This window comes from Accipiter gentilis, chromosome 7 (assembly GCF_929443795.1).
Source record: "Accipiter gentilis chromosome 7, bAccGen1.1, whole genome shotgun sequence".
Taxonomy (NCBI): Eukaryota; Metazoa; Chordata; class Aves; order Accipitriformes; family Accipitridae; genus Astur; species Astur gentilis.
The window spans coordinates 41,768,852-41,791,462 of NC_064886.1; the positions used below are offsets into that span (position 1 = coordinate 41,768,852).

At 62.1% G+C, this 22,611-nt stretch overlaps 1 protein-coding gene across 1 annotated transcript in view; it reads right to left on the minus strand.

Moving 5' to 3' along the window:
• GSE1 (Gse1 coiled-coil protein) overlaps positions 1–19,592 on the minus strand; it is a 100,863-nt gene extending 81,271 nt beyond the window's left edge. Inside the window, exon 1 of the mRNA XM_049804326.1 lies at positions 18,677–19,592. Coding sequence (XP_049660283.1) covers positions 18,677–19,582 — 906 coding nt within the window. The 5' untranslated portion in view covers positions 19,583–19,592. The remainder of the gene's footprint in view (positions 1–18,676) is intronic.
• Between the last annotated feature and the right edge of the window lie 3,019 nt (positions 19,593–22,611).

Below are 22,611 nucleotides of genomic sequence, written 5' to 3' on the forward strand. Positions count from 1 at the left end.
GGGATCACTCCCTAAGCCAGCTATAGCATCATTAAAAGGTGCGGCTAACTGGGAGCTGGACGGTCCTCACCCTCATCCCAGTCCCCTGGGGGTGATGCCGGCCAGGGCCAGGAGGGCAGGGGTGTTTTTCTGGTGTGCCACCATCCCTCCATACCCCCCTCCCCGGCCCCTCCAAGGGGCGAAGCCCCAGATGCAATTAGGCAGCATCAATCACTAACGACATCCCCTGCAGCCACCGAGGACAGCCGGGGTCCCCGGCGGGGTGACAGCGGATGCTTCTGGGGGCACCCCAGGGTGCCCATAGGCAGGTGGCCAGGGGCAGGTGGTGGCCCTGGTGGGTGCCATGTCCCCAGGAGGATGCCACGGCATGCTTCTGGTGCGCTCTAGCGTCAGCCAGCATTAATGCATTAATGCACTGCCAGCACCGTGCAGCAGCACGGCTGGATGCGTACGCATGCTGGGGGGGGGGGGACACTTGGCACGGCCACCAGACCCCCTGGGGGGGGGGGGGGCGGTGTGTGCACCTCACCCCCGTATGGGTGCCTTTGCAGGGCTGATGTCCCATAGCAGGGTGGTGGTGGTGGGGGGAGATGTCCCATGCTTGGGGGGGGGGGGCAAAAGCCACACAACTGCCCCACGCAGGGGCAGATGCTTTGGCAAAGTGGGACCCGCGAGGCAGGAGGGGGAGCGGGGCTCCCCGGGGCTTTCGGGGGACAGCACGCGAGCGGGGAGGTAGAAGCTTCCCATCTGATTGCTAATTATCCTCGTTATTCCGTGTCAGACACTTTATGAAGCACCAGAGTGATTTGCTCTTTCCCTGTAATTAGGCACGTCGCAATTACCATCTAATTCAAGTTCAAGCTCCACGTCCTCACGACCTTCCCGGCCTCGACACAATGTCCCTGCTCGTCTCTCCAGGGTCCCCCCCCCCCCCCCCCCGATGTCCCCCCTCCCCGTGCCTGGCTCTCCCACATGCCAGAGGGGTACCGGTGGGAGAACAGGGCATGGAGCAGCCCCATGGCTCCCCCCCAAAAAATACCCCACAGCTAAATGGGATGCCAAAAGCCCCAAGCCAGGTCTGGGGTCCCTCCCCCCAGGGACGGGAGGGTGACAGTCCTGGGCACAGTGCTCCCAAGCATCCTTGAGCCCTTCAGATTTTGGCTGAAGAATCGGGGCCGGGGCTCAGCCCCAGCACGTGGCCGGACCCTGCCCATGCACAGCACCAGACCAGCTGCCACCTCATCCCCGTTACGGTCATTTTAGACACCATAGGACTTATTTAAGCGCTCCCACCGCATCCAGGTCCCACCCTCAGCTCCCATGCCCAGGGTGACAACAGCACAGGAAGAACCACACAGCAAAAAAACCCCCAAAAACCCCAACTAAACCAACCCACAAAGGGTTTTTTTTTTGAAAAAAATTGGAAAAAACATGGCAGGAGCTCCGGTGAGTGGCGGCTCTCACAGCTTCCCAGGGCGGCGCTGGCTCGCTCGGGGATTTCCTCTCCCCACCTGGCCCACGGCGTTTGCTCCGGGAAGAACCACGGCTCCTTTCGGAGCATCCTCCCAACAGCCCCCAGCCCCAAGCAAAAACACCGCTGGTGCCGCAGCACCGGGCACCGTGCCGTGCCAAGCTCCATCGCTACACCCGGCGGCACCCGAGTCACTGCAGGAGGATGCCCTCCCCCTCCCAGCAGCTAATTAATCCTTCTGCTCAGGCAGAGCTCATTAGCACTGGTGCAGCGCAGAGCTGCTCCGGTTGCCCGGCACAGCCGCCCTTCCCGGTGGAGAGCAAGGTCAACGCACGGGGCCATTCGGCACCGGCACTGGCACCACCACGCTTGCCCTGGGCTCTGCGTCCCGTCCCCCTCGTTGGCCTTTCCTACAGCCTGGTGGTACTTTTTTCCAAGCTTATACTCTAGGAAAAAAATTTAAAAAAATTTGAAAAAAAAGGGGAGGGGGTGGAGAAAAGGCCCCCCCCCGAGCGCGAACGCGAGGGAGAAGTGGCCAAGGAAAGCAGAGGAGTCAGCCAAGTGCCTCGCTCCGTGGCAGGCAGGGCGCGAGTGGGCCGCCCTGTAAATGTTTTGAATTTCCAAAACAGGAGGGAGAAGCCAAGAGCTGCCGAGTTCCCCCACACGCCAAGAAGGACAAAGGGCATCCCTGCACGGCGGAGGCACGGGCAGGCGCCCAGCACCCCGGTTCCCTCCCCCCTATTTCGGCTCGCCCTCGGTTCCCCCGGGATGCTCAGCGCCGGGGCGATGCGGCGTGGAGCCCCCCCCCCCCCTCTCCGGCTTGGCTCTAATTATAGCCGGGGAGAGAGATTGTGGTGGTGCCGGTCAAGGGTGGGTGCCAGGCGTGGGGCTGGCGGTGGCTCCTCAGGCGGGTCCCACATGGGGACGATGGGTGGGATGCGCACCCACCGGGACAGCCCGGAGCAGAGCCCGGGGTGATTCGGCGCATGGCAAAGCCCCCAGTTCCCCATCCTGGCAGAGTGGGAGCTTCACGGCTCACGCCCCCACGGGAACCTGCTTCCTTCAAGGGCCAAATCTACTGGAAAAGCCCTGAAGCCAGTGCACTGGAGGTTCTCCTTGCTGCGGGATGCTCCGACGCTGATCCCTGCCCCACACCGGAGGGAAATCCCAGTGCCCACCCCGGCTGCTGGCAGGGATGCGAGGATGCTACATGGGTGGTCCACCCCTCGAAGTAATCCCTTGTCCCTAGGGGCAATGCTGCACCCCAAAAAGCAGATCCTGCCCCATAGCAAAGAAAAAAGGGCTGTGGGAGATGGGGTGGCACCCATGGGAATGCCAGCAGCACAGCCCCCACGCTGGAGGTGGGGCCCCTACGCCCCCCCCCCCCCCCAGATTATAACCTTGCACAGATTATAATCTTAAATTATAATCTTCAACAGACCCAAAGCCCCATCTGCCTAATCCTGGCCCTCCCCCCCCCCCAGTATAAACCCCCTGGATGGGGGGAGCGGGGGGCTGCCCGGGGTGCCAATCCTTCTAGCGGGGTGGAAGAAGCCGTGGGGCGAGCCCCCCCAGCAAGGTACCGTCGAGTTAGGAGCCGGCAGGGAGACAATATAGGGACTATGCGGCCTCCTCGCCGCCAGATGTGTGTTAATAAGGCAGCTGCCCCCTAAGCTAATAAGGTCACTTACTGGCTCCAGCAAGACGAGAAAACAAGCAGGGGCTTGGCTGCGGTACAGCCTGACTTGGCACTCGCCGCACGCCGGCTTCCTGAATTCTTGCCGCTTCCAGAACAGCGCAACGGGGTGGAAAAAAGCAGATATAACCCCCCCCAACCCAAAAAAAAAAAAAAAAAAAAAAAAAAAAGCAACCCCTGCAGCCCACCCACCTCCAGCATCCTCAGCGCTGCCCTTCATCCCGGGGGGCTGGGGGTGGGAGCCGGCTCCTGCACCCCACGGCAAGACGGGCTGGGTAGCCTGGTGGGGTGAGGACACCCCCACTTAGGTTTTTTTTATTCCCTGGGGAAAACCTCCCGGGAAGGGTTTTTGGGGGTGGGATTCCTGCAGACTTTCCCAGCACAGCAAGCAGATCAGCGGGCCCCCCCCCCCCAGCTCCGCTCCCTGCCTCCCTCGCCTGCCCCCGATCATGGCGCCTACAACTCCCTTTGTTTTAATATTATAAAGCGAGCCAGATGCCGGCTTTAATCCCCTCAGCTGGTGAGGATTTGCAAACACATTAGGAGGCAGAGCTGCTGCGCGCCGGCCCCTCCGCCGCTGCTCCCCAGCCCCACGCTTCGTCGCTGCGCCCCATCTGCTGCCTCGGAAAGGGGATCCCGGCCCCTAATTACCTTCTCATGTCCGAATTAGGAGCCAACAAGGTGTCCGACAAGGGGGACACAGGCACCCCCTGCCACTTTGCGGTTGGGGAGCACCGGGAGGGCCTTTTGCTTCTTTTGCAAAGCTCCCGCTGGAATGTTTGGAGGATTTGCTTCGGGGGACACGATGCCAGGGTGATGGGCGCAGCAAGGATGAACCCCGCGGGGCGGTGGGGATGCACGGGGGGTACGGGCAGAGGTTGGCCAGGCAGCCCTCCTGGCACAAGGATGACGGATAGCGTGTCTGTGCCAGGGCTGTAACATCACGGCTGCCGGACCGGAGCACGAACCGGCTCTCCCGCACCCCTGGCAGACACGGGATGTTTCAGGCAAAGCTCTGCGAGTCCTTCCTGCAGCATCAAGAGGGAAGAGATGTTCCTCCCGACCTCCGTCGCTGCCAGCTCCCGCTCTGCAACACCCAAAAGCTGCCACTGCATCCATTCCCCCAGGTTTCAGCACGGAAGGCTGAGATTAAACAGGTACCAGCGGCAGGAGCAAGAGGAGTCACTCCGAAGTGTTGCATCCCGCAGGAGTGGCTCCAGGGCCAGAGCGGGAGTGCATTCGCCTGCCTTCCCGTCAGAGGACCACAGTTATCCCATGTGGCTGACAGCATCCAGGACAGCATCCCTGCACCACAACCCCGGCTCCTCCAGCATGCACGGACCCTCGCCGCAGCCGGGAAGGGGGGAAACGACCTCTGTAAAGTGGGGAGAGGTGGCTGCAGAGCCCCAGGAACCAGCAGGCAAGCGGGATCCGATGCCAGAGCGATATCCTAACCCTGCGGCATCCCAACAGGGGAAACGGCTGCCAGCCAAGATGCCCCATAAACCCCCTCCTCGCCCGAGGGCCGGCTCGCAGCATGACCCTCACGCCTTCCCAAAGGCTGGGGGGTTTCCCTCCAGGCACCCTAATCCAGGCTGGATTTTGGAGGGGGGACACCAAACAGCCCCCAGCCCTGCAGGGACCAAGCGTTCCCCTTGGATGCTGCTCCTGGGGGATCTCCTCCGCATCCTCCCGTACCACCAGCCCCTCTGCAGCACGGTCGCTCCCAGCCGGTCCAGAGCTGCTCGGTTCTCCCAGGGAAGCACCACACTCCAACCCAGCGCTGCTGGGGAGGGATATGCTGTGCCAGGACCCCCATGGGAGGCTCCTGCTCCAGCTCCCCCAAGGAAGCAGCTCCAGGAACACACACAAAATCTTCCTGAGCTGCCCCAGACTGTGTATTTGCACTGCAAAGGCAGCAGGGCTTTTTTGAGGGTGTGTTTTTTTGGGTGTTTTTAAGACCAGGATCTCCTACATACCACTTAGCAGCCAGGAGTTCAGAGGGAGCAGAGCTCCATGCTTTAAAACAACGCCTCGTTTGCCAAGAAATAATCCCAAGGAAGGAAAAAAAAAAAAAAAAAAAAAAAAGACCAAAAAACCCAGACTCAGAAGATAATTAACTCCACAAAGCAGCGACCCCGAGTAGCTCAAATCTTTGCTGTAGCTACCAAACCTCTTCTCCAAGGGCTTATTTCTTGCTGTCTGCAACAAAACGGCACCAGCACTCAGAGGCCTGGGGATTTTATTAGCATCCCCCCCAAAACCTGCTGGCAGATTTGCTCCCCCAGCACACTAGGTTCACTGCCTCAGCCAGGCACGGTGGGGGGCCCGACCCCACATGAGACGACACCCCCCCCCGTCTCCGAGCAGAGTTGCAATGGGGTCATTCTCCAGGGGGCTGCAATAGGGGTGTTGAGGATGGGGGGGGGTGCTCCATCCTTAGCTGCTGCGGGAGAGGGGGTACAGGAGCCGGAGAGGGGGCAAAGGGATGCCTCTGCCCCCCGACACCCATCGGCATCCCCCGGCAGGGAAGGAGCCACCTTTCAGGGTCCCGTCCCCCGTCCCCCCCTGCAGACAAACACTATGAGAAGGCAGGGCAGCCCAACCCAGGGGGTGCATTTCGCGCGCCCCCCCCCCCCCCCCCCCCCAGTCCCTCTCCCACCTTTGGGGCTTGACAGAAGGGATGCTCCACCAGGAGCTGGCACAAGCGACCCTGGTAGCAGCATCCCCCCCCTCCCCCCAACAGCATCACCCCCTGCCCCTTCCTGCCACTCAGCAGGGAGGGGAATAAAAGAGAGAAGAGCCGAGAAAAAGCAGTGCAGAGCCAGCCCTTCCCGCTGCCGCTCCCCCCCGGCATCCCCCTTCCCCTCCCGACCACGAAAAGCCAACATCTCCCCGCGCCCCTCCAGCCAGGGGATGGGAATGTGGAAGCAATTGCACTTGGCAAGGCAGCAACAGTGAGTCAAAAACAGTTGTTTGGCTTGTCAGCCACCCAGGCCCTGCAGCACTCTTGTTTTCCTTCGCCTGCCTTAACCCCTTCCAGCCCCAGCCCCTCTCCCCAGCGACACCCGCAGCCCCCAGCCCCACCACAGTGAGGGCTTGGGTGCTGGGGAAAAGCCTCGTCCCACCACCTGGCTGCCCTGCTCCTAGGAACGGGATGACGGGCAATTCCCCCGGCTCGAAAACCCACGGTGAGAGGGTGCACCGACCATGCACCGAACCTGCCGTGGTGCCCGGAGGTGCACGGGGCTAGCAAAGGACATCCCGAGGCCACCAAGGAGCAGGAGCAGGAGCAGGATGCTCCGTGCTCCTGGAGCATCCCACTTGCTCGCCCCAGGAGATGCAGAGAGGTCCTTGCCCCTGCTCCAGAGAGTATCCAAGATGCCCTTTGGCAGGGCAAGGGGACACGGCCACATGTGCTGGGGACCCTGCGCCGTCCCGGGGTGGCCAGACCCCCCGTGCAGAGCCAGCCTGGTGGCACAGAGCTATTTAAAACCCTGAGCGCAGCCTCCCCCATCCCGTTTACGACAGTTTAGCACATCCCAGGCTGCTTCCCACCGGTTCCTCCAGCCCCTTCCCTGCCAGCCATATGGCGGCGAGGCCAGAAACGCATCCGCAGCCACCACGTGCTGCATCGGGGTCTCTTCTCCATCCCCAGGTCACCCCAAGACGGGGGACCCAAGCCAAGCACTCAACGTCCCCCCATCCGGTAGCATCGCACACTGCTGGGACTCCATCTCTATTCAGGCTTACTGTTGATTTGGGGCAGGGTGGGGGGACACCAAGTCCCCTCCCCACCACGAAGGGACAGCCACATGGGTCAGGACACCCCTCTGGGCACCCAGCCGGGACCCCCACCCCTCCAGTCCCCCCCAGCTCCGCACCCCAAGTCAAGAACTGGAGAAGAAGGAGATGAGGAGGAATCCCAGGGAAGCGGCTGCTCCCTTTCTCCATTGGGGGGGCCCTCCCTGCACCCCCACGGTACAAGAGAGCCGGGACAAGGGGATGGATGGGGAAGAGTTAAATCCTCCCAAGTGAGTCTACGGGGAGGAAAAGTGGAGGGCAAGCCTGCGCGCCTGCCCGGGAGAGACAAAGCGAGATGCTAGAGCCAAGAGATGAAGGCGAGGATGCGATAAGAGGGGGAGCCGGGGTGTGTGCGCTGGAGCGAGGGAGCGGGGAGGAGGAGGAGGAGAGGTGGGTGATGACCAAAGTCATTGAACATTTTTTGGCACGCCTACCCCCGAGTATCCTGGCCGTTGGCCCAGCTCGGAGCTGAACTTAAACAAACTCCTGTTGCAGCCATCTGCTTGATTTTAAAATAAATCAAACAATCTGTTGAGCCGTGGGTGATCAAATTTCCATCTGTGCGGACGCCTGCTCGCCTCCTCGGAGCCTCCGCTTGCCTCTACCAGCCAAACACTCCTGGCAGCATGTGGCCTCCCTAATTCCTCCAGGAAAGGGAGAAACCGGACCTCCCCCCCGCACCCCGGCCCCCTCCCAGCCCTTCCTCGCCACCCTCCTAACTCAAACCAAGTGCTATTTTTACAGCCGCCCACCAAACAGAGACGTACGCCGGGTTTAAACAGGAGGAAAACAGGGCTGGTGGGGTAGGGTGGGGGGAGATCCCAAGAGGTCTCAAGCTTTTCCATCGCTGCCCACGCCGGGGGGGATTCCTCATCCCGTCCCCATCCATCCCATGGCTCCGAGAGAATGAAAAGGGCAGCAGCTGCCGGCAGCGGGACCCTGCCTGCCCCGGCGCTGGTGATTGCGGCACAGAGGCCACGGACCGGCCAGAAATAGCAGCTGTGAAGCCAGGACCGTACGGCTGTCCCCAGGACGGGGACAGCAGGCGCACGTCACCTCCAGGTGCCCGGGGGTGCCCAGGTCCCAGCCACCCCACCCGGCCATCTCCGCCGGGAAGCACGCTGGCCCTTGTGAGCCCACCCAAAATTGCCCCATCCACCCCAAGAGGTCCCCCCGCCTCCAGGAGCAGAAAACCCAAGGGGTGACAACGCTGCTTGCATATTCAGACACTTGCCCCGAGGTCCCCAAAGTGCCAAAAGAGGGGTGGCATCACCCTCCCCTGCTGTCTCTTTGGGTGCTGCAAGACCCCAGCTCGCCCTGAGCCGCCCTGTCTGAAACCCAGCCACCGGCTCCGCACGTGGGGACCCACGAGGGATCCGTGGCCCCAAATGCCCTCTGATCAGTCGGTCCTTTCTCCAAGCTGGGGGTGGGGGTCAAACCTCCGCTGGCATCACCCAAGCTTTGCCCTCCTTCCCCCCGGAGCCCTTCCTTCCGCTCGGAGCGGAGGGCGCCAGGCACGGAGCCAGCGCAGCCAGAAATAGGGCAGCAAGCGGCGGGGAGGGAAACACGGCAAAGGGACAAAAGAGGAGGGCAAAGAGGGAGGATAAGGGGGTACGATGAAGGATGGAGTGGGGTTAGGGTTTGCGGGACCCTGGCAGCTTGGGTGCAGGAAGGTCAGGTTGCTGAAAGCAAGGGTTGCCCATGCACGGGGAGGAAGGACATCAGAGAAAGCAGGATTTACTCCTCAAGGCTTGCAAATATCAGGGGGGATGCGTTGCCCGGTGGCAATGGCGCTGGCATTGTAGAAGCAGCAGTGAGGAAGAGGAGGTGCCCGGGATGCCCAGCACCCCAAGCACAGCCCTGCCAAGACCCCGAGCCAGCGGCGGGGCTGCAGAAGAAACCTCACCCGTGCGGGATGCTGCCAAGCCAAGAGCCGTCCCAGCCAGCCCGGGGCCAGGCTTGCCAAGCCGCTCGCTGCTGGAAATAACGGGGGAGCCAGGAGGGGTGGGTGGTTTGGGACCAGGGTGGCCCCCACCCTGCCGCAGCCCTGCATGCTTCCCAGTGCAAGTTCTTGGGAGGGAGCCACGGGCAGAAAAAGGGTTATACGGTCCCAAGCATGCTGCAAGCAGTGCCCAGGCTCGGAGAGGAGGGGTGCAGGATCAGGCCTGAGAGCACAAGGATGCGGAGGGGGAGATCAGCAAGGGAAAAACAGCTGGAATAAATAAGCGATGTAGCAGCTTGCGTGACCCCAAGTGCATCCCCATGCCACCAGCAACCCACCCAGGGACAGCCCCACGGGAAAACCTGCTCCAGGGGGAGTCCACATCCCCAACCGGCTGCTCAGGGGGTGGCTGAGACAGGGGGTCCCCCAAAAGCTGCCCCTGCTTTGCAGCAGCTGCATGGAGTAAAATCCGGGCACAGCCTCAACAGGATACACGGCAGGGAGCAGGTTACAGGGCACAAGCAACAGAGGGAAGGGGGAAGAAAAAAAAAAAAGAAAAACCAACCCACCACCAAACCCCTTTTTGGAAGAGGAAAGGACTGACAGGACCTGGCTGAGAAGCAGGAGAAAGCCCAGATTTCCCAGTTACTGTGCAGATGTTCTGGACTGAAAACAGAAGACGGCAGGAGCGAATTCATCTCCCCCTCCAGAGACGCCACAGCCAGGGCATCTGGACTCTGTCTGCAGGCAGGAGAGGCGGTTTCCCCCCCCCGGCTCCCCAGGGTGCCCACCCGCACCTGAAAACCGGGGCGGCGGCAGCAGCCAGGGCTCCATCCCCGTGCCGGGTTGACCTTGGCATGGTTACCTCCCGGGAAAACTGAAGAGCCTTGTCTTCGCCATGTTTTCACTTTGGGATAACTCATGCTGCCTGCTCCGAGGAGCCGGGGGGGAGAGATGGAGAGAAGAAAATGCAGCTGTTTTAGCAGCGAAGACAAGGAGGGAGGGTGGGAGACATACATATATATATATATATATTTATTCCTGGCCAGGGTAATATCTGAAATCACCAGCACTTGATCATCACTCGATGAAAAGCTTCATGGCCGACTGAAGTCAGCCCTCTTCCAGAAACATGCTGCAAGCAGATGGGAGGTGACGGTGGCAATTCGCTGCTCGCCCCGCACCCCGCGTGCGGCCCCCGAGACGCCTTGCGCAGCTGTCCGTCCGTCTGTCCGTCCCTCCCTCCCTCCCTGGGTCTGTCCGCTCCGCTGCGGCTGCAAACCGCCGAGCGAGAGGCAGACGCCTTGGCCGTCACCAAAATTGCTCCAAGGTCCCTACCAGCGAGCGCAGCATCCTCGTGTCTGGCTCCCCGGGGACCGAGGTGGCTACTGGTGGCCCCCTCGGAGCCATCAACTGATGCGCTCCCCCCTTCCAAGGGGGGCAAAGCCAGAGGGGACGATTAAAACCATTCTGGAGGGTCAACCGCCCTGCACAGGGCTGCAACGGAGGGTTGTGCCGTGGGTCCCGAAGGAACAGGCACCCAGCCCTGGCTGGGGCTTGGAGGGGTGAGATACCCCCGTGATGGAAGTCCCCAGTCCCAAAAGCAGATGCTGGGGACACACTGGGAGCCAGCATGCTGGGATGCAGCCTCAAGGGGGGGGGGGGGTCACAGAGGGGCAGGCAGCCCCAGGAACAGCCTGGGCTCTGTGCTAAGTTGGCCCCAGCATCCTCCCTGGCTGGAAACCAGTACGGCGCTCCTGCCCTCCGGACACAGCAGGCAGCTGCCTGTCCCTGCGGCAAAGGGGGGGATGCTCCTGGCTGCAGCGTCACCACCACCCATCTCCCCTAATGACCCTCCCTTGCACCCCAGCTGGGTCTCAGCCTTGTTTTACCTCCCAACTAGAAGCCAAAAATTCACCGGGAAGAGCTGGGAGAGAGCATGGGGTGCAAACCAGTCCCTGCGAGCCCTCCTGTCACCCTCCGCATCCCTCACGGGGCAGGGGAGTGGGGGTGTGCCAGGACCCTCCCCACGCACCCCTGGTCGAAACCAGCCCCAAAACGTAGCACCCCATCGCTCACTCCTACCAGCCATGGCAGCACCTGGGTCTCCCCGGGTACCGGGGCGGGCAATGCCACGGCCGGCCCTGCCGGATACCGGCAAGAAGAAGCAGCACCAGGCCAGACGCCGATTACCCGAGTTTGCGCGCAAGGGCTTGAATAACCCCCGGTAAATCCCACGGCAAGTCCCCGCTGCAACCAGAAACAGCCCGTCTGGCACCCCATGCTCGTACAGAGGCACCGAAACGCAGCGTCTCGGCACTTCTCTGGCTGGAGGGGCACGACGGCACGGACACCCCCAGCCCTGTTTTGCACGTGCCACCGGCGTGCGACGCGAGGCAGCCGCGGTGCTCACCCTGCACCGGCGCAGGTCGCGGCACGCTCGGCACAGGCACCTCGCCGCGGGGCCAGCAGGTTAGGGAAGGAAAGCCGGGGCAGCTGCTGCTCCAAGCACGCCAGCTCCATGGGTAAACAGATGACTTCAGTCTCCCGAGAGCTACTAAAGCCCGGCAGCACTTGCACTAGCGTGGAAGCGGGGGGAGGAAAATAAGGAAAATAAAGAGGGAGAAGCAGCGTCATACTCATGCCAGGCTGCAAAGCGCACCCAGGTAATGGGGTCTTCCTCCCAGCCCAGCCAAAACTCCCTCCCGGAGCCATCCTCTTCCTCACCGCCCTGCTACTGAAGGTCCAGGGGGGGAAAAAAGTCACTCCGAGGCCAGGCCAGCTGCACAAGGCTGTTTATCCAGCCACACCGCAGCAAGCCTCGCGTGCGCCGGGGCAGCCGGGGAAGGGGGGAGAAGCCGGCAGGGCCGCCAGCGCCGTGCCGGAGCAGCTGCTCGCCCGGCAGCAGGAGCAAACCGCGACCTGCCCGCGGCAGCCCCGGGCTGGCACCGGGGCTCCGGCATCCTCTTCACGGCAGAGCGAGGGGAATCGGGTTCTGATGGTTGGGCGTGATTCCTTTTTGCAAACAGAGATGCGAGTAAGGAGAAGCATCGCATCCCCGAAAGCCAGGCTGGCACCTGCCAACACACCGCGCTGGCTCTGCGAGGAGCCAAGGCACACTCGAGGCATCGCTGCCACCCGCCTTGGCGGCAGGGGGGGGACCCGGAGCTGTCGGAGCCCTGGGCCAGGGCCCGAGAGGATTGCGCCGCTGGAAGGTCTCCCATCGCCAGCTGCTCACAGCAGAGGAAAGCCCAGCGTGGCTGGGAGCCTGCCACCGCCAGCCAAGCTCCGGTGGCTCCTTCGCAAGGTCCCACCCTGCTTCTCACGCACCGGGATGCTCCCGCCCCACCATCCTCCAGGATTTGCCCCTGCAAGGAACCCCCCCAAGTCGCCAGCCTGGCAGTCCCCAAGGAGGGCAGCGTCTTCCTCCCGCTCCCCAACGCACCAGAGGGACATTTCCATGCCATCCCTTCAAGCCCAGGATGCCAGCATGCGGCACAGGCCCTTTGCTGCAGAGAGGAAGGGCAACATCTGGCCAGATGCTGCCCAGCAGCACAGGACCGGTGGGAGCTGTTTGGCCGACAGCCCTTCCTGGGGAGCCAGGGAGCACCCCTCTCTGAGCAGCACGTACCAAAGCTGCCCCCCGGAGAGCAAACAGAGGGCCCCCCCCCCAAAAAAAAACCCCACCCAGCATGGGAACATATCCAGGGCACAGCAGGCACCCATCGCACCCAGCGAGGTGCAAACAGGCTCCTGGCAAACCAGCTGTGCCCCGTGCCCAGGAGGTCCCCAAAACCTCACGGGTCCCCCAAACCTGCTCGGGAGATGGAGACATCTCCTCAGCCCCGGCTCAGCCCCCGAGGATGGTGACAGCAGGGGTGTTGGCACAGGACCCCGCTGGCACACGGTGGGGCACAGGATGGTGAAAAGCCAGCTCCTGCCTTTACCAACATAGCTGCAAAACCAGGCACCCATGCTGCTGCTGCGGGGAGGTTCCTCCTTGCTGGGAAGCGGCCAAAGAGCATCCCGGGCTGCCCTCTGCGACCGTGCTTCCCAGATGGCTGAGAAAGGCCAAGTATCCGAACAAAACATTTGTCCATCTGCAACAGCCAGAGCCGTCCATCCGTCCCTCTACCCCATCTCCCGACTTGGCCGCGGCTTCGCGCGAAGCGCAGACAGGGAGGCTGCTGCAAGATGCTCCAGAGGTTGCGAAAGCATCTTCACTGCAGGGGACCAGAGCAGAGCCGGTCCCTCTCCCCTGGGGAGCTGGCGGGGGGGGGGTATTTGGGGGGGTACAGGCAGGGTTTCCTGGGCAGCACACATTTCGGGCCAGCATTTTTGGCAGGTGACTGCAGAAGAGAGGCATCGCTCGAGCTGCCGGTCCTCCGCTGCTGCTTTTGGGAAAGGCAGAGAGAAGGCAAGGGGTGGGAGGGGGGGTTAAAAAATAAATATATAGCAGCCAGCTGGTGAGCTGTGGAGTCAGCACAAGGTCTGGAGGACACGGCGGCTGGCAGTGGCGCGGGAGCCCTGGTATTTTGGACAGCTGGTACAGCAAGGTCAGACCGGCCAAAGCAAAAGGGCCCCTTCGCTGTTCCCCCCACCACCGCGGTTGAAGGACGCGCGCCCCCGGCCAGAGACCCCAGAGGGAAGAGCCACCAGCCCACGGTGTGGCTTTGAAACAACCTAAGTGGCGGGTGAGGATGAGGAGGGACGGAGGGGCACAGGTTTCCAGCGGGGCTGGGTACATACCAAACCCACCCTGACCTCATCAGCAGGAAAAAGCAAGCGGCACATTTTCCTCGTGTTGTTTCTTTGTTTGCCATCTGGGAACACGATCCCGCGGGAGGCCGTGCCCCGAGACGTGAAGTCATATCATGATTATATCGCCACCTCCGTGCTGGGATTGAGATCCCATCCCAAAATGCCAGACCCGGTCAGGGTTAGCCGCAGCAAGCGCTGCGGAGGAAGCTGCTTTGCTGAAAGGCAAGGTGAGCCTCGCTAAAAACATCTTTACCTAGACATATGCTGCAAACAAAACAGGTTTATCCCAATAAAGGTGGCTTAAAATACCCTGGCCTGATTTTGCTCTGTATCTGCTAGAATTAGTGATGGCAAAAATTGGCACAAGCACAGGTATAACCACCAAAGCCAACCCGAGCTGGAAGCCAAAAAAACTGAGCTGAGCGAGACCAGTTCTGCTCCTCCCTGACGTTTAAGGGACAAGCAGAAGCCCGATGCAGCCAGTGTCACCCCTCCAGAGCCCACACATGAAGCCTGGGCTGGGGACACACGGAGTAGCCATCAGCTTGGCAGAGACTGCGCAACCACCCAAAACACTGCCGGTCACCTGAAGGTTTTTGGTTTGCTTCAAAATTAATAAAAGATGCAAACAAGGCAGAGGTCCTACTTGCCTGGCCACGACCTGGGACCCTTCCTGCACAGGCTTCTTATTTCTCATGCTGCAATACACCCGAATATCCGTACCCTTACCGGGAATTTGGCACGGTGCAAAGTGGGAGGAGGGTCAGGTGTCACCCCCTACCTCCTGGGTTCGCTTTCACGGCACGCAGGAGGTTCGGCTGCTGCTCAGCGTCAGTGGGACAAGGTTTAGTTGAGAACACAAGGACCCTTTGATGTTTGCCCAAAACCTTTTTCAAAAGCCAAAAAGAAAATGCCCACCAACAGCTGTAAGCTTGACGTAGCGTTTTGGAAATGCAGCATGACCTTTGGAGCTCAACCTGAAAAAATGGGGCCAAATCCCCAGCTGAGCTAACACCACCGCTGCCGAGCAATAAATGCAGCAAACTCGGCCCCGTAAGTCTGACCGTGCCCTGTCAGATACAGCCCCACGCAACAAGAGCCAGGTGTCCCCTGCAAAGCAGGGACGGGAGATGGAAAACACCAGATGCAATGCTCAGAAACCGGCCTGAGGACAAGGCTGGAGAGACGGCAGCGAGCTCCGGGTGCTCCCGAGGAGCGGGATGGTATCAGCTACAAATTTTGCATGGTGCCGGGCAGCACCCAAAGCAAACCTGAACAGCTTTGCTCGAGTTACGGTGGGAATTGAGAGCTTTCCAGAAACCTGAGTGTGTTTGCAAAAAAGTTGCATGAAGGGAACAAAACCCCAAACAAACCCACGGAGCTCACTTTTACAGGTACGCAACTGCAGCAAAAGAGCGGTGGCAGGTGAAGACTGGGAGAGTCGGAAAGGCAGGGGAAGCTTTTCCCAGTGCCAGCAGAGAGAAAGGATGGGAGCAAGCACAGAAAACGCCAGCCGGGTCAAGCACAAGCATCCCTTGACCCGGCAGCGCCAGCGAGGCAGCACTTTGCCCCTTTAGAGAGGGCAGGAGGGCTCGAGGGGCAGCTTCGGAGGCCTCTTCAGCAGGCACGGCCAGGGATGTGGGTCAGCATCACCGCTGGACACCGGCCAAGCCTGGGCGTTTTATGGTTTATTCAACGTAATTGGCCTCAACACCTGCTCCGCTGGCAGCGGCTGCCCATCCCGCAGCACCCCGGGGAACCGGCTCCTCCCGGCCGGCAGCGGGGGCTCGGCAGTGGGATGCCCAGGTGGTTTTTCCAGATCGGGAGGATGAGACATCAAACCTGGTGGCAGCAGCCACCCTAAACTCAAGAGCCCTGCACCGACCGGCGCGTAGATCTGCACAGGTCTCCCTTGCAAGGAGCACAACTGAAACGAAGATGCATTCTGACGGCGCATATCTGCACACCTGGGAGGGGACCAGGGGTGACAAGCCAAAGGACACCTATGCCGGGACACTCTTACCAAAGCTCAGCATTGCCATTTTTTCTTGGTGGGAGAACCCAAACCCGCTCCAGGCAAGCCAACAACAGCAAGGTTTCTGCAGCAGCCCCTCTGCCAGGCAGAGCTTACCTCCAGGAGTCCCTCCCGCAGCAGGTAGGACCCCAGGGACCACCACACCTCCATAGACCGTCACCTGCCCCACTGCTCCCCAACACCAAACCAGCAGCAGAAGCACCAACCCCACCCAAAATACCGGAGCCTCACCCCTCCTGACGAGCCTCAGACATGGGGTTCCCTCGTTAGCACCTCCAAGCTGTTACAGAGAGGACCTGAGCTCCATCCTGCTCTTGCTGCCCTGCTAAGAGAGGGGAACGTGGGGCTGTCTGGTGGTATTTGGTGTATTCACCCAGTGCCTCAAACTTTGAGCCATCTGGGTCAACCACCTGCAGGCAGGACAGTAGCAAACCACCAGCCCAACGTGCAGGGGGGTGTCAACGCTGGGTGCGTGAAAAAGCACGTGCATTCCAAAAATGAAGTTGCAGAGCTGCGAGGAGGAACGGGGAGATGGTTTTAAGCCCTCGGGCTCATTCCCTCCTGCCTGGTCCCATTTGAATGGGGACCTGGGTGTCACACAAGAGTGAAAGGCTTGTCCGGGGTGACTTTCAGCAGCAAGTTTGACTGAGGGAGGGGACAGTTAAATTAGCCATGTTTTAAATAACCTTGACATCTGTGAGGTCTCAGCCTGATGGAAAGCATGTGGAGACAGGGAGGGAAAAGGGGAGAGGACCTTCTGGCCAGCCAGAGAGTCACCACCAGGACAAGGCAGAGCCCAGCAAAGCAAAACAGCCCCCTGGACCGGCCGTGCCCTCCCCAGGCAGCTCTGCCTTGCCTCCTGCCACCCTGCCTGTTGTAGCAGCCCCTTAATTAGCTCATTAGCAAACCCAGGAACAAGAGGGAGGAACTGAATAGCATCCCTTCCCTGGGACACCCTCTGCGTCCTCCTCCTCCTCCCCCTCCGCCTTTCATAGCCCCACACAAAAGCTTTTCAGAGCCGCTCGGGTCAGAGAGACTGGGTTGCAGGCAGGAGCCCAAGTGGGAGTTTGGGGCTGGGGCCAGCAGGGACGAGGACCGGAGTGCCTGAGAAACACCAGGTTCCAGGGGGGGGGTCACTAAGAAACCCCACACAAAGCATGCCTGAGCACCCAACGCCAGCATCTGAGCTGGGACGGAATTGCTGTCCATCACGTCCCCATGACGTGGCTTGGGGACACTAACTGGGCAGAGGCGTGAAACACCAGCTGGGGACACGCGGATGCCGCCCCCCGCACCAGCTGCACCCACCCAGGCTCTGCTGGAGCATCGCCCCCCCAGGTTAGCACCACAGGATGCTCGCCCGGCTCCCAAGCTCTCCACGGCCACCAGCCAGCAAGGGCTCCAGCACCTTGCAAAATGCCAACGGACGGACAGACAAGGCAGCGTGGCCGTGACCACGTGGGCATCGCAACCCGTGCAGCCCCTCAGCAGCTCCGACATCCAGAAAGTCTCCACCATCTCAGACCCCTCGGCGCACAGCAAGTTCTTTTGGCTGGAAGCAGACTCCCGCGCGGGCAAGCCTGAAAATAAATCATCTGCATCCACAAACGACCTGCGATGATGTCGGGGCTGTCCGGCTCGGGACGATGGAGCCTGGGGAAAACTGCTCGAAAGCAATGGCTGCTGGATGACTCCCATCGCCGGTGCCAACCCGACCTCCCGTGCCAGCCTGGCACGCTCCGCACCGACACCGCGCACCGACCCTCCGGTGCATGCAGCTCCTGCCCGGTGGCTTTCCAAGCAGCGTCCCCCCCCACCCAAGCTCGGGAGCCGGCATGGCTGAATGGAAAATTATATTTGTAACCAGCCAAGGGAGAGCAACCGGAGAGAAAAGGAGCGCTGTCTTGGAAGGGCTGGTTTACATTTCTAAAGAAAATGCCAGCGCTTCGCAGAGCCGCAGGGTTCTGGCTACGAACAGAGCCGAAAGGCTTTGAAAACCAACTCGGGGATTTAGGATGCTGGCATTTTACAGAGCCTGGCCTGGGGCCTGGTTTGCAGATACAGCGCAGCGGCTCTCCAGCACGCTCCCGCAAGCTGGAAATTTGGGGATAAAAGCAGTTATTTCCCCAGCCCACAAGAAAAGCAAGCTTGCCGACTAGTAAACCTTTGCTCTGCCACGCCGCTTGCTAGATGATGCCCCCGAAGCACCCCGCGTAACCCCGGCAGGAGGTGCAGAGAAGAGTAACCTGGAAAACTGGCAGCACCCGGGCGATGACACCCGTGACACCCTTCAGGGCTGCAGGGCTCTGTCGTGACGGCTTGGGGGGGCATGGGGGGCTGGAGGGGTGGGGAATGCTGCCTGGGGGGGGTCCCTCGCTGCAGGATAACCAGAGCAGCACAGGTGAGGGGCACCCAGCCCCGAGCCCGCACATCAGCCCCCGGCCTGCTTAAAGGGCTGGGGTTTCTCCGGGGGGAAACCCTTCGATTAAGGCACCTTATAAAACCGGAGATAACTTGGGAAGGGTCCTACGGCGGCGGAGGCCACGCGTTCCTTCGAGCTGCCCGAGGATGCTGCCACGGAGGGCAGGCTGGCCAGCCCTCCCTCCCCTCTGGCACCTCTGATCACCCTCGACGGCAAGCGGTACGGGCTCAGAATTTGCTCGGTGCTGGCCCCCGCCTCCCTCGCACGGGGCTGCGAGCGAGCGGGCGCCAGTAACACAGATACGCGCTTCTGCAACAGGACGGGTCTTGGCTCTCCCCACCTCTTGGAAGGATTTTTATCTGTTCCTTCGCAGCTTGACAGCTCCAAAAGTTCATTGCTAAAGGCACCCCATCCATTAGCGTTCGCCCCCAGGGACCAGACCCAAATGGAGAGCATCCATCTATGTCACCGCTCCACCTCCTCCTCGATGCCAGAGCTGGGAAACGCCGGGAGGGGAGGGAGGGGGTCCGGGCCAACCGCCTTACCTTGGGGAGGAGAGCCGGGGGTGCCGCCGCCAGCAGCTCCGGCGGGGTCATGCTCTTGCCGGCCAGGACCACGGCACCGCACTCGGCACAAGCGCCGATGGTCAGCTGCTTCCCGTCATCCACCAGCAAGCTGTTGGCCACGCGGAGGGTGTAGAGGAAGACGGGGAGCCTGGCCACTTGAACCGCTTTTAATCCAAGGCATCGCTTCTTCTCCTGCCGGCAGAAGAAGCAGACGAAGGTCTCCACTTTGTATTGCCGGGACCAGGCGCTGCTGGGGTGGTGGGAGTTCCTGCCCTCGTGCTGCAGCCACTGCCCCAGCAGGTCGTGGTAGCAGAGGACGCAGGTGGCCACCAGCCCGGTGGAGTCGGCCGGTCTGGCCCGCGGGGCGGGCGGGTAGACCGTCAGGAAGGGGAAAAAGGGCTCCTTCTCCCCAAATCGCCCCGGCGGGTTGACGTTGAGCTGGAACTCTTTGCCGGCTCCCAGCTCGGCCCCGCAGATGTAGCAGACGGAGGTGGGACCGGGCTTGACGGCGGGGTGGCCGGCGAGGCCGCCGGGGTCGCCGGCGGAGAAGACCTGGTGGTACCTCCCCAGGAAGCTCTGCACCGAGGTGATGAGCTCCTCGTTGTGGCAGGCCCTGTACATGGCCCACAGGTCCTGCAAGACCCCGAAGCACTTGCGGCAGCTGCTCACCTCCCAGTGCTTGTTCAGCCCCTTGGCGCCGGGCGGGCAAGGCAGGAGGCTGAGGAAGGGGAAATGCATGGTGCTCTTCGCATTGCCGTTGGTGATTTTGGCGGCCACCGGCCTCGCCTCCTTGCCGCACTCCTCCCCGCAGAGGTAGCAAGCCTCGGGCGCCGGCGGGGCGCCCGTCCCGTCCTCCTTCAGCCCTCGCCGGCCCTTGGCGGGCATGGCACCGGCGTTGAGGGGCACCACGTAGAGCCGCTGCAGCACGGGCACGTTGGCCAACTCGAAGCTTTGCCACTGTTGCATGAGGGAGGCGAAGCAGCAGGGGCACACCAGGGTGCTGCCGGCGGGCGAGAGGGGCTGGGCGCCCGGCGGGGGGCTGTGCAGCCAGAGGAAGGGGAAAAAGGGGGCCGGCGAGGTCTTCTCCTGCTTCTGCACGTGGACGCGGTGCTGGGCGGTGGGCGACAAGGGGCTGCCGCAGATGTAGCAGGCGGTGCCCGACGCCCAAGCGGGCCGTTGGCCGCCTTCCTCCTCGTCCTCCTCCTCGTCCTCGTCCTCCTCCTCCTCCTCGCTGGTGATGTTGATCTCGCTGTCCTCCGAGGAACAGCAGGGCGGCCCCCGCTTGCCCGCCACCGCCGCCACCGCCACCGCCGGGGGGGTCCGCGTCGCGCCTCCCGCCCCCTCGGGCTCCGACAGGGGCTCGGCGTCGGAAAGCTCCGAGAGGTCGGAACCGGCTGCCGGCCCTTCCTCCTCCTCCTCCTCCTCCTCCTCTTCCTCCTCCTCCTCCTCCTCCTCCTCCTCCTCCTCCTCCCGGCCGGCGGGGCGGCGCGGCGGCGCGGCGGGGTCCCAGCCCGTCGCCCCCCGCCGCAACCCGGTTCCCCCCCCCCCCCCTCCGCCGCCGCCGCCGCCGCCCCCCCGCCGCCGCCGCCGCCGCCGCCGCCGCTTCGCACTGATGGGGCCGCTTGAGCCAGTACATGCGCTTCTCCACCGGCGTGCGGCTGCGCTCGAAGGAGTCCCACTGCTCGCCCAAAAAACAGCGGCAGACGGCGCAGACCAAAGCGCAACCCTCCGCCGAGACGGCGCGGGCTCCGGGAGCCGGTTCCTGGTGTTGGAGGAAAGGGAAGAAGGGTCGGTGGTCGCGGGGGGGTCGTACTTGAAGCTTGAGTTCTTTGCCGCGGCTGATGCCGCCGCCGCAGATGAAACAGCAAAGAGGAGCCGCCGGGGGTTGAGGAACCCCGGGACCGCCCGCCACCGTCGTTTCGCCGGCCGCCAGCGCGGCCATCAGCCGCTGCTTGCGGGAGAGCGGCCCCGCCGCCGCCGCCGCCGCCGCCGCCGCCCCCGGCCCCGCCGCGCTCATCGCCGCCCCCGGCTCATCCCGCGGCTCCGCCGGACACGCAGGCTCGGGGGGCGGGTTTGCGGAGCGTTCTCTTCCACCACCAACCCCCCCACACCTCCCCCCCCACCCCCCCGCCGCCGTCTCCCGCCCGCCTCCTCCCGCCGCGGAGAAGGCAACGAGAGGAAAAAAAAAAAAAAAAAAGAAAAAAAAAAAAAAAAAAAAAAAACACCAAAAAAACCCCCCCAACCCGAAAAAAAAACCAACCCCACTACAACAACAACAACAACAAAATATCCCCAACCGACGGCCAAAAAAGAAAAAAAAAATAAAATAAAACCCGGAATAAAAGTTCGGTGCGAAAGTTTGGGTCCCGCTGGCGGCGCGGAGGAAGGGCGGCTGCCGGCCGCCTCCCGGCCCCGGCGCCCCCGGCCCGGCTCCTCCCCGGTTCCCCCCCCCACCCTCCGCGACCTGCCCGCCACGGGGGGAGCCGGGGGGGGGGGGGGGGAGGAACGAGCCGCTGGCTGCTGCCGCCTCCCCCCCCCCCTCCCCCAGCCCAGCTCGGAGCTGCGGGGGGTGCAGAGGGACCCCCACAGAGGGGAAGGGGGGGGTATTTACAAACGCCCCCCACCGAGGGGGTTTAGAAGCGGCCCCACGCGGGGATTCGCGCAGCAGTGACACCCCCCCCCCACGCCCCACGCCGGGCGGCCCGCACCCGTTGTTCCCTCCCCCTCCATCCCGGCTGTCTCAGCCGCCTGCCCCCTCCCCACGCCGCGGCCCTTTGTGCAGCTCCCCCTCCCCAAAGCAGCGTGGAAAAGCACCGTGGCCTCCTTCACGCCGGTGGGACGGCTGCCACGGCCCTTTGCCGAAAGCACCGGCCCCCTCCCTGCCCTTTACGAACGCTGCCCACCGGACATTAACTCGATATCCCGACCACCGATCAGCCCCGGTAATTTATTTCACATTTTAAAAGTCTTGCTGCTGTTCCAGTTCAATACCAGATTCTATTTCCCGCTCGGTCCTAAAATGCTGCATCGCTTTGCCACTCACTGGTAAATAGCTGATGTGTTCCCAGCCGGAGTTGGCCGCGTTTCAGTGACGCATGCAATAATCCTGGTATATCCTTACCTGTCTTGCAGCCTGCGATAAGATTTAATGCTTGTAAAGCACTTTGCTGTCCTTGGACAATAAGCACCGCGGAAGTGCAAACTGTACCGAGGTCCAGCCACAATTAAACCTGACTTATTAACCGCCCGAGCATCTAGTCAGCGTACCCACCGGCTCGGCACGGCTCTCCCGATAAAAAAATAAATATATATTAGCAGCTGTAAGGATATTTTTCAAGCAGTCATTTTAGGAGGAAGCCTGCACCCGGCGGAACTGTTGAGTTTGAGTTCACGGCAAGTCACTGCAACGTCCCCCGTCCTGTCCTTGCAAAGCCCTGAGCCTGTCCTGCCGAAGGAGGGTGCTGTGCAGGATCAAACCCAAAGAGACAAGGCCGGTGACTGCAACGGGACGCAGGGACAGAGGGACAGCCGGGACCGTGGGCCGAACGCCATAGCCACGCACGGGGACAGCGGACTGATGCGGAGAAGCCGCATCGTTCCCCCCCTCCTCATCACCCCCAGGGGTGCGAGCAGGGTCCTGGCCCTCGGGGCACCCCTTGTCGCGTCCCCCTTGGGGTTGACCGGCCCTTGATGTCATCTCCCACCCGGACAGCGGGTGACGGCGTCTGGTGCTCCCCGGCAACTGGCCGTGAGATCAAACAGATTGTGTGACATCAGCTGGAGCGCGGGCAGGGGGCAGGAGGGCTCTTCGGGGACCTGGATCCAGTTTCCACGCAGATGGCTCCAGCAATAAAGAAGCAGGGGGGGGTGGGGGGGGTGGGAGGTGACACACAAAGCGGGGAACACGATACCTT